The following is a 12,114-nucleotide window of genomic DNA, read 5'->3' as shown; positions in this document are numbered from 1 at the left end:
TTTGCATTGCTCAGGTGCATCTTTCGATCGGGTGCTCGCATGCGGTGTTGTTTTTATTACCGCATGCAGTTGAAATTCAGCTCTGGATCGACTGTCACATTACGCCATCATTGCGTTGATCGTCTCTTTATTGTTGACCGATGGGCGCAATGTGACAAAGATGCGTTGGTCAGTTTCTCGTTGAGCCTTGATCGTAAGCGGTGACTTAGTTTCCTACAAAACAGTGTAGAAATCTCCTTTTCTTCCATCTTAATGATGTTAATGGGTGTAATTTCGATAATTCATAATTATTGTATTCCTGAGCTAATTTTCATACAATCGACGCATATTTACTCACTTTTGACCGCAATATCTTAATAAGGCAGCATAAATAACTTGTATTTCTACAAGTTATCACACCCCCAAATTTAGATATATGCTTGTTCTCAAGCATATCTTTTACTAAGGCAATAATGCTCAATTCCTATCCTATATGTCAGCGTCAATTGGCTGCTCCGAATGTTACACTTAGGCACATTACTTAACGTCGCAATTTCTTCCTATCCTTGCTAATTCGTAACAAGCCCTACTTTATTCTTCTATATAACAAAATTCTGCTCAAAGATGTTTTTCTAGTTTTTAAAATAGAATGTTTATCTCTTCTTTTGTCGAAACAACTTGATATATCTACATACAGTGGTCAAAACTTTTGTGTCATTTACTAGAGATTGTTAAGCATGGTTACACCCTTCATTTTGGTTTGTTCCTACAGGTGTCATGCGAACATCCAACTACGGTTGTGTGTCAATCTCAACTTTAACTCATGATATTCAGAGGAGTTGTCTCTTGCATTCTTTTATTTTTTATTATTTTTTTCATGCTACGTTGATCTTGGAAACCCACCTTCGTTTTGGCTTACTCCTACGGGTTTCATACGAATATCCAACTACGAATAGACTCCTATAACTAAACTCTTATCAGGTTGGGAACATTTTTAAGGTTTTCCCTTGCGCTGACATTGGAGTTTTGTAAAAAAAAAAATTCTTCTTTTTTTTTTTTCATAGAAAATGAATGCATTTTCTTAAATACTGCATATTCTTGATTTTATCTGCTCAGACCTTCCCCACCCCCAAATTTAAAGATGAGCAAGGTCTTCGTTGCGTTGTTTGGATAGACTAGACAAACACTTAGAAGAAAAAAATTCAAAAAGAAGTTTTGAGCAGAACTTTGAAAGATAAAAAGGTAAAGTACTGCTAAACTAAGAATTAACTAGGTGTTAGTCATAATTTACAAAGAGTGGGAAATGTTTCTAAGTATACATATATAATACATCATAACAACGCAATGAAGAACACAAAAGTAAAAGATTTAGAACATTGCAAGTATTGACAAAGGATGATAAAGAGAAAGGCACAGGCAAAAAAAGTAGAGTGAATATGTACTCATTTATATTGAATATTAACAAAGTATAAATAATTACAAATTAACGCAATACAAAATTTTGTTGCCTGTACAAGAATCAAAGAATTTTGATGTTATCATTTGAATTTGATTCGGACGCGTGCACGATAAAAATTAACACCGTGCTTCTATTAACGTAAATACATTTTTTTGCTGAGGACGGGCAACAACGCATACAACCCCTGCAACACACCCCTTAACTAAACACATTTCTGGAGGATACCTCAACATCGTGCATTTAGCTAAGGATGGGCAAAGGACATATACGCGCGCAACACACCCCTCAACGCAATGCATTCTAGTGTAATGGACACGAGGTGTCTCTTGTTATCCCACAATGCACCCATCATTCCGTTTCATACCAATTGTTATTTTTCTTTTCAATTCATTCAAAACGCAAGTCAAAAATGCTTTGCGGTGTCTAATGTTTCATCCATTCATTCACAATAATTTAAGAACAATGCTACTAAATTAAAGAAATGGAAAAAAATGCAAAATTAAATTGAAAGGAAACATGGAAAGCATTAGAGATTAATTTTAATAAGCAGTAAATAACAGAATTAGAAAGCAGTAAAAGAAATCTGGAAGGAAAACATGTAAACATAGATAGGGATGCTGATTGTTAGAAGTTTCAGAATTACCGCAATCGCTTCCCCCCCGCAAGCGGTTTAATCCTGCATGCCCAAGTCAATGGTGTCCATGCGTCGTTCGAAGTCGCTCCGTAGTAAGGCTTAATTTGTTGACCATTGACTTTAAACGTGATGTTCTTGTCTAAAGTTGTTAGTTCTACTATGCCGTGAGGAAAGATTGTCTTGATTCGGAATGGCCCAGACCAATGAGACTTCAACTTTCCTGGGAACAAGTGCAAACGAGCGTTAAATAATAATACCTGTTGACCTTTGGTGAATGTCCGGTCGTTTATGCGGTCGTCATGCCACTTCTTGGTTTTCTCCTTATAGATCTTAGCATTTTCGTAGGCGTCCCTTCGACATTCGACCAGCTGATTCAATTCCAGCTTTCGGACTTTCCCCGCACTTGCTAAATCAAACTTCAGATTTTTACATGCCCACATTGCTTTATGTTCCAACTCGAGTGGTAGATGACAAACTTTTCTAAAGACCAGGGCGTATGGGGACATGCCAATTGGTGTTTTATAGGTAGTCCTGTATGCCCATAGTGCTTCATCAAGCTTGGGTGACCAATCCTTCCTGGAAGTATTGACTACCTTTTCAAAGATAGTTTTGATCTCTCTGTTAGAAATCTTTGCCTGCCCATTAGTCTGTGGGTGATAAGTAGTCGCAACTCGATGGGTGACATTAAATTTAGTCAACAGGTTGGCAATTATGCGGTTGATAAAGTGAGAGCCCTCATCATTGATTAAGGCCAGTGGCGTCCCATATCGAGCAAAAATATTATTCTTCAGAAACTTTGCCAATGTGGCTGCATCATTCTTGGCACATGCGATGGCCTCAACCAATTTTGATACGTAATCAACCATGAGCAGAATATAGTGATGACCTTCTGATGGTGGAAACGGGCCCATGAAGTCAATTCCCCAAACATCAAATAATTCCATTTCTAAGATTGACGTCAGTGGCATTTCATTCCTTTCCAACATACTCCCCGTTCTCTGGCATCTGTCGCATTGCACAACGTGGGCGTGGGCATCTTTAAACATTGTTGGCCAGAAGTAGCCACACTGTAGAACCTCTGCTGTGGTCCGCTGTCCCCCTTAATGTCCTTCATATGGGGACTCATGACAAAGCTCTAAAATGTGCTTGACTTCGTGCTCAGGAACGCATCGACGTAATATATGATTAAGTCCGAGTCGATATAGGAATAGATCGTCCCAGAAATAAAATTTGGCATCATGTCTTAGCTTCTTCTTCTGCTGGTAAGTATAGTCATCCAGTATTTGACTGCAAACGATGAAGTTTACTATGTCCACATACCAGGGAACATTAATGTCTACTGCCATCAGTAGCTCATCGGGGAATCTTTTCTCAATATCTTTTTCTTTCCCTTGAACCTTGCTATTCTCCAATCTAGACAAATGATCAGCGACTTGGTTCTCGGTGCCCTTTCGATCTTTGATGTCTAGGTCAAACTCTTGCAGTAGCAACACCCACCGTATAAGCCTCGATTTTGCATCCTTCTTTGTCATCAGATACTTGATCACAGAGTGATCCGTATACACCATAACGGTTGTTCCGATTAAGTACTATCGGAATTTCTCCAGTGCAAACACCACTGCAAGCATTTCCTTCTCTGTGGTTGTATAGTTCTCCTGCACATCATTCAATGTTTTACTTGCATAATAAATAAGATGCAATACCTTATCCTTGCGCTGACTCAAAACTGTGCCCACAGCATATCCGTTAGCATCACACATCAATGCAAATGGTTGCGTCCAATCTGGCGCAATCAAAATGGGTGCGAAGATGAGTGCATTTTTCAATGTGTTGAATGCTTTGGTGCATGCGTCATCAAAATTATATTCTTTGTCAGCTTCTAGGAGTGCACTTAGGGGTCTTGCAATCTGGGAGAAGTTGCGAATAAATCTTCTATAAAACCCAGCGTGTCTCAGAAAGCTCCTGAGTGTTTATACGTTCACTGGTGGGGGTAACTTGGAAATTGCATCAATCTTTGCCTGATCAACTTCCAATCCTGCTTTAGAGATTTTGTGACCCAGAACTATTCCTTCTTCCACCATAAAGTGGCATTTTTCCCAGTTCAAGACAAGATTTGTTGCCATGCATCTCTTCTAGTCCTTTTCAAGGTTAGATAGATAAGAGTCATAATTATTGCTGAAGACTGAAAAATCATCCATGAATACTTTGACGAACTCCTCTAAGTAATCTGAGAATATTGCCATCATGCAACGTTAAAAAGTGCATGGCGCATTGCAGAGTCCAAAAGGCATGCGTCGGAATGCAAATGTACTAAATGGGCACGTGAAGGTTGTCTTATCTTGGTCCTCCGGCGCAATTGCTATCTGGTTGTACCCTGAATAGCCGTCAAGAAAATAGAAGAATTCATTCCCCGCAAGTCTGTCTAACATCTGATCAATGAACGGGAGTGGGAAATGGTCCTTTTTAGTGGCCAAGTTTAACTTGCGATAATCCATGCAAATTCTCCACCCCGCAGTCGTTCTTGTGGGAATTAATTCATTCTTGTCAATAGTGACGACTGTCATCCCCCCTTTCTTCAGAACACACTGCACTGGGCTTACCCAGTTGCTATCAGATATTGGGTAGATGACTCCTGCGTCCAGTCACTTTACTATTTTCTTTTTCACGACCTCCCTCATGGCAGGGTTCAAGCGGTGTTGCCTTTCTACCGATCATGTCTTTCCTTCTTCCAGACGAATCTTGTGCATCCAATAAGAGGGACTGATTCCTCGAATGTCCGCCAAGGTCCACCCTAAGGCCTTCTCATTATTTCTTAGGATCTGAATGAGCGCATCCTCTTTCTCCTTACTCAATGATGCATAAATCATAACCAGTAACGTGTTGTTACTCCTTAAGTAAGCATACTTAAGGTGCACGGGCAACGGCTTTAACTCTAGCACAGGTGGTTCTTCCAAAGATGGCTTAATGTGTTATGATGTTCGTTCAGATAACTTAAGTGGTTCAAAATTTGTTTCAACATGAATTGCGGCGCAGTCCTCTTCCAATATTGTGCCGATTTCAAAATCTTCTTCTTCCAGCTCCTTCGGGGGTTCGTGCCAAGGTTCTTCCCACAATTCCTCAATATATTGGCAATTTTCCATATCACCTGGTTATTTCAATGCATTGAATACGTTGAATTTTACTTCCTGATCGTCGACCCTGATAGTCAATTCTCCTTTTTGCACACCGATCAGTGCTCGCCCTGTTGCGAGGAATGGGCGACCCAAGATGATAGGGACTTCTCTATCAGCTTCGTAATCCAATATGACAAAATCTGCCGAGAAGATAAACTTGTCCACTTGCACGAGTACATCCTCTATTTTGCCCTTAGAATGCTTTATCGATCTATCGGCCAAATATAATGTGATAATGGTTGGTCTTACATTGCCGATATCCAACTTCTTAAAAATCGACAAGGGCATTAGATTTATGCTTTCCCCTAAATCGCACAGCGCGTTCCCGACCATCTTCCCTCCTAATGTGCAGGGTAATGTAAAACTCCCAGGGTCCTTCATTTTGGTGGGAATATTGTTTTGAAACAGCGCGCTGCATTCATATTTTAATGCAACTGTTTCATTTTCCCCGATCTTTATTTTATTTGCAAGAATATCCTTGAGAAATTTTGCATAACTCGGCATCTACTCTAGTGCTTCTATTAAGGGAATGTTAATGTGTAGCTGTTTGAGAACATCAAGAAACCTCTGAAATTGCTTGCTATCATCTTTCTTCTTCAGTCGGGATGGAAAAGGTGGAGGATCCCACTGCACTTCTTATTCACTTGGCTGTTTGTTGAGGTCTTGTGCTTGCTGTGCTTCATTAGCTGGAGGTTGCGTTGTTTTAGAATTCATGTCTTGAGGAGCTTCCTCTTTTTTAGATGAACTTACTTTTGAATTGGTAATTGTTCCATTATTAGTTGACTGGTCATCATCAACAGTCGAATTTACTGGTGTTGTTGTTGCATCTGGTACTGATGGCATAGGGGCTATTGTTTTGCCACTCCTCAATGTCACTGCATGACATTGTTCTTTACCTCGTGGCCCTGATGCTCCCGAGTTGTTGTGCCGCATACCAAGTGCTTTCTTCTTTAATTCCCTCGCAAGCTGATCTATCTGCTCTTCTAATTCTTTAAGGACGTCAGCTTTCGATTGTCTCATTGCCTCGCTCTTTTCAATATAGTGTTTTAATGATGTCTCCAGAGATGAGGTGCTACAAGAGGTATCATATAAGAACGGTTGGTCACAGAATGATATACCTTGTACATTACTTGGGCTACAGTCTGGATTAATGAAGACCGGAGGGTTGCCTTGATCCCCTTAATAAATATAATGATAGAAACTATGGCTCTCCTGATTGTGATTCCCGTCCTAAGCTGAAGTTGGGTGATCCCGCCAACCAGGGTTGTAGATGTTGCCAATTGATTCATTAAATACAACAAATACAGGTTGTTGATTCCATGGGCAGACTTCTATTGGATGTCCCTCTCCACATTGGATGCAATTCATTGCGGTCATGTGAGTCAACGCATTAACTTGCGCTGATCCTCGAGAGAGAGTTCTCTGTTGGTGAGCCATCGTCTGGAGGAGTGAGGTCATTTTGGTCATTTGATCGACCAGTGCGCTCATTGTATCAGTTGACACATCGACACTTTCTACTCTTTCTTGCTCTCGACCTCTTACTCGAGCCCTGTATCAATCCACTCCTCAGAATGTCGTGAGGTGCGATCCAATATGTTTTTTGCTTCCGTATATGACTTGTTCATTAATCTCCCTTCTGTGGAGGCATCGACAATTGCTTGCGTTGATTGGTCTAAGCCATTGTAAAATGTTTCCATCAGAATACTATCGAGAATCCCGATATGCGGACAACTCTTCACTAACTGTCGAAGTCGCACCCAGGCGGTGCTCAAGGTTTCATAACCCTTTTGTTCAAAATTCAATAGATCCCTCCGTCTCCTTGCATTGAGGCTGGAGGAAAGAATCTGTTCATGAACCTATCAACCAACTGCTCCCATGCATTAATCTCATCTGACTCTAACGCTTGAGCCCACCTTTTTGCTTCATCCCGTAGTGTGTACGGGAACAGATATAGTTTAAGCCCTTCTTGAGTTACACCAGGCATGGAGAATGCACTGCACATGTCTACAAAATTTGTCAAATGAGCATGTGGGTCTTCTCCTTGTAATCCTCCAAATTGTCCCACATTCTGAATCATCTGCAACATAATAGGTTTTATCTCAAAGCTTACATTCTCCTCAACCATGGGTCTTGAAATTCCTGGTGAGAAATTATAAAAATCTGGCGCCGCATAAGCCCTCAAAGGGATATTATGGTCAGCAGCCATCAGACTGCTCTTCGCACTCATAAGCCGTCAGACTGCTCTCCGCATTGAATAGTCAGTACAAAGAGATCTGTCCTGCACATATCACAAAAATATTTAACACTAACGTTAACCATCCCCGGCAATGGCGCCATAAACTTGGTGACAATAGAATGGTGATATACAATGCAAGCACGATTCAAGTGCAAAGATATACACCGATGACCTAACTTGATTCAATTTATGCGATACTACTTCTAGATTCGTGTTAATTATGAGAACCTTGTAGTATGTTGTGCGTTGTCACAAGTTTCCTTGCGTTGGAACCAAGTATAATTCCACCCCAAGTTTCTTGGTGTGATCCGAGGTCGAACACTAGGACTGTTTGAGGTTATTGCGTTATGTTTGTGATACATGCGATCAGGTTTTTCAATTTATAAAAGTGTTTATGTACAGGTATTAAAATATGCGATAAAGTAAAGGAAAGCAATAAAAATGTGATAATAAAATAAAGTGCAATAAACCTAAGCTAAGATGATACAAAATAAAGATTTCATGATACAAGATACTAAGGTTGAGGCTGACTGTGAAGATTATACAAATATTGTGTGATGTGGTGGCATGTCTTATGTGTGAAGTAGAAAAGAAAAGATAACTAATATAAACAGCGCAAGTTCCTTAATTGCGTTAATGATATAATTGTGATTCCGCTCTTCCCTTAGCGTACATCTCTCGGTGATCGGCCGTGTTCCCACATCTCTATGATGAAATAGGGACGAACGTAATGAATGTAAGGTTGCTTCCATGTCTGGAAGTACTAATCACTCTAGTTAACGTATTCTTCTAACCTTCTCTCGATAAGTCAGAATGGCATCCTCACTTCTTCTCTCACAGGTGAAGATGCCGTCTAGCATGCCTTACCTAAACGCATTTATCTCTCTTTATCACAGATTAAGTTATTCGGTTAATCCATATTAATTACCAAGGGATTAAGAAGACTTTATGAAGAAAACGATAAATGGAGGAACAAAAATAGACAGAAAAGGGAATATGAAAGCGATCGAGACATTCAATATTTCTATTCAGCATCTGATACATGATTTAGGAATGAAGAGATAAAGAAGATGAAATACAATGATGAATGAGTTAAAAACAAATACAAATAAGCGCCAACGTCTTGGCGCCGATCTGGATGGAGATTTGCTTGCCGGCGTGAATGGATCGTGCGGAAGGATGAGCTTCCCTCTCAGGCTTGCTCAACCGGTAGCAAGGATCTGAGTATAGAGCTTTGCGGCGAGGATCTGGTAGAATACCACTAAGACTCACCTTTCGGCCTTGTTTCTTCTCTTCCCGAATTTCTTCCGATCAGTACGCAGCTCAACCTCTCTCTCAATGATCTAACATCAATTAGCCCCGTATCAAGTATATTTTTCACTGAGGTCTATTGGGGTATTTATAGGTGAAAAGATTTGACTCTTGGCTAGTGGACCCTAGTTCTTATTATGGATATTCCGAAGATGGTGGGATAATTATTCCTTCTGTTATACAATTAGGTCATTAAATATACACAACCGTTGGTTTTACACGTGTCACAATCCTCCGCATTTGTGTTGCTCAGCTACACCTTTTGATCGGGTGCTCGCATGTAGTGTTGTTTTTATTACTGCATGCGGTTGAAATTCAGCTCTGGATCGACTGTCGCATTGCGCCATCATTGTGTTGATCGTCTCTTTATTGTTGATTGACGGGCGCAATGTGATAGAGATGCATTGGTTAGTTTCTCGTTCAGCCTTGATCGCAAGCAGTGACTTAGTTTCCTACAAAACAGAGTATAAATCTCCTTTTCTTCCATCTTAATGATGTTAGTGGGTGTAATTGCGATAATTCATAATTATTGTATTTCTGAGCTAATTTTCATACAATTGACGCATATTTGCTCACTTTTGGCCGCAATATCTGAATAAGGCAGCATAAATAACTTGTATTTCTACAAGTTATCATGTTGAAACATTGTCGCTTGGTTCTGGCCAAGCGATGAGTGGTCCCAAGACACAGACATCTAACGTGCCTAGCCCCATTAATGTCAAGGAGAGGCCTTTGGGAAGAATTTTTGTCACATTCGAAGAGAAAAAGGCAAAGAAGCAAAGCGGCAAGTTGGAAGCGGCACGAAGGTACGTGATTGACATAGAAGAGGAGCTCTTGTTGAGGAAGAACCCAAGGGGAGAAAAGAGGAAAAGTGATGAAGTGATTCTCCCCACTTCGCCTATGGAAGCATTGATAGAAAAATTTAAGAGCAATATCAGAAAAGTAAGAGAGAGCCTTAAAGAGATAAGGAAGGAAGCAACAACTCTCATCGTTTCAACGAGATTCCATCATAAATTACTTGATGTGGAGCTTGAAGCACGCGATAAGTTATTGAACAGTGAGGATCGTGCCACAATCGAACTCGAAAAAGAATGGCGCGAGGAGAGCAATAAGGAGAAGAAAGCCTGGAAGGAAAAGGCTCAGTGCATAAAGCGCAATCTAAAGAAAATTCAAGAAGAAAATAGATTGTTGAGAGAAGAAGAAAAGAAAAAGGTAGAGAAGAAAAAGAAAATAGAGGCAGGTAGTGTGAAAAAGAAGGAAATTGGGCCAAAACGAGCAACGAGAAAAGAAGACAAGGGCAAGGAACCAGGGGTAGAAGAAGAGAGAGTGCCTAATAAGAGACCTCCAATCCTAATTGAAATGGGCTTCTTCCATGAGAATGCTCCATTACCCCCTTCATCACTGACACAATCGATGCATTGGGATGGAGAGATTTCTGCGAGGAGGCTTGGATGGTCAAGCCATCCATAGTGACAACATTCTATGAAGGGAAGCTTTACAAAAATCACTATCGGGCAGATGTTGGAGAAGCGACAATTGGATTCGACATCAAGAAAATTAAGCGTTTATATAATTTGGAAGATATTTCCAACGCCGAAGGTAACAGAATCATAGAAGCTCCAACACCTGAAGAGCTGAAAGAAGTGTTGAAAGTGGTCGCACTACCTAGCATAGAATGGACCAGTTCAACAAAAGAGGTCAAGACGTTGTCGCCTCACAGCTTAACGTTTGTAGCGAATGTTTAGCTGTACTTCGCCAACAGAAAACTGCTCCCAACAACGCATGATCACTCGGTCTCTCAAGAGAGAGTGATGGTCGTATTTTGCATCATACTGCTATCCTAATCAACATTGGTCACTTGATTGAATATCAAATATGGTCATTCTTCTCAAAACCTAGGGGGCAACAATTCTTTCCATCACTTGTAAAAGAACTATGTGTTGCACAAGGCTGGTTTGAGGAGGAGAAACATGTTGATGTTAGAAGTACACTTACAAGAAATTTCCTCTGCTACCTCATGCGACTGCCAGCTCAATCTGAGAGCCTGCCAAAGCAGCAAGTCAAGCAACAACCCCAGTAAAGCTAAGCGCTTCCAGAACCCTCTCAATGAAAAAAACGGAAGGTGAGCATTGCTCCAACAATTGAAGAAAGGGTGATCACATCACCCCAAGAAGAAAGGTCCCTGTTGCCTTGGCCTAGAGCAACCTCCCCCGAAAATGAAGATCAAAAGAATCTCTTGGGTTGAGCGTTGACCTCAACAAGCGCTCGCTATTGCTCGAGAAGCCGCCTACTCTTGAAGATTACCCTCTTCCTATCTCCCATATCGCCTCCAAATTACCAACACCACCCCCTTCCCCTAAATCCAAATTAAGTCCACCACGTAGCATAGTTGATGACCCAAGCTTGACTACGCCTAGATTAGAAATGGACATTGGTTCAAGAATTGGTGAGGCCAGTAAGCGTCAAACCAACAAAGAATGCCAACACGATGAAGCCAACGCACCAGAAGCCATTGACCTTGACGATGAATGGTACAAATTCCTTCATGATGACTTTCAAGAACCAATTATAGAAGGTCTTAATGAGTTGTTGCGGCAACAAAAATCAATTCAAACACAAATGAATGATTTGAAGTGGCAATAAGAAGAACTCGTTAGGCAACATAACGAGTTAAGGGAATTTGTTCAAGGCCAGCAGAGTATTGTTCGGGTTGATGCCCTAAATCTCGTAGGGTCTCATAGTTTGTAATCGTAATGTACAAACATTTTATTTATATAACAAAATATGTGATGTTATATTTTAAAATTTGTTGCATTAACCACAAACCAATAAACTAACATCCAAGGTTGTCTTATAGCTTAAACATGTATGTAGAGACATACGAGTGGATCATGTTTAAGTGATAATCTAAATGGTCTGTAGTAGATGGATAAGAATTGATACCTTATCCTGGTGACACTATGAGTATGGCCCGCTTTGTAGATGTTACAAATTATTGTAAAGTGCTACAAATGATTTAATCCTAATCATTCATCTGGAGACACGTAAGCGAGAATATTCTACACAAAGGATTTTGTATAAGATCGGACCACGGAATGTTTAGTATCATTATATAACGCCGTTCATAATAAAGACTTACATTTCATCAGGATGACCATAGATAACATAACCTGAATCCTAAGTGAGTTGTGAACTCCTGCCTATGATGATGGCTCTTTGATTTGTATGAGTGAAAGTGGCCAGATCGTCAACTCAACAAGGCTACCATTTTGGAGATTCGTCTGATTAGGGAGCTGGGAATACAACTATACAAGAAGGAATT

The 12,114-nt window shown here is 40.4% G+C and overlaps 1 protein-coding gene across 1 annotated transcript; it reads right to left on the bottom strand.

Moving 5' to 3' along the window:
* Positions 1 to 2,077: 2,077 nt before the first annotated feature.
* Positions 2,078 to 2,938, bottom strand: LOC150032243 (uncharacterized). Its single transcript, XM_090308453.1, has one exon. It carries the CDS (start codon positions 2,936 to 2,938, stop codon positions 2,078 to 2,080), a length of 861 nt encoding a protein of 286 aa, XP_090164579.1.
* Between the last annotated feature and the right edge of the window lie 9,176 nt (positions 2,939 to 12,114).

The sequence above is a fragment of the Benincasa hispida genome, chromosome 12 (assembly GCF_027475165.1).
Source record: "Benincasa hispida cultivar pf3 chromosome 12, pf3_genome.v1.1, whole genome shotgun sequence".
In the NCBI taxonomy this organism is placed as follows: Eukaryota; Viridiplantae; Streptophyta; class Magnoliopsida; order Cucurbitales; family Cucurbitaceae; genus Benincasa; species Benincasa hispida.
The sequence above is the reverse complement of the archived record's forward strand: the minus strand, read 5'-3'. Positions and strand labels throughout refer to the sequence as shown.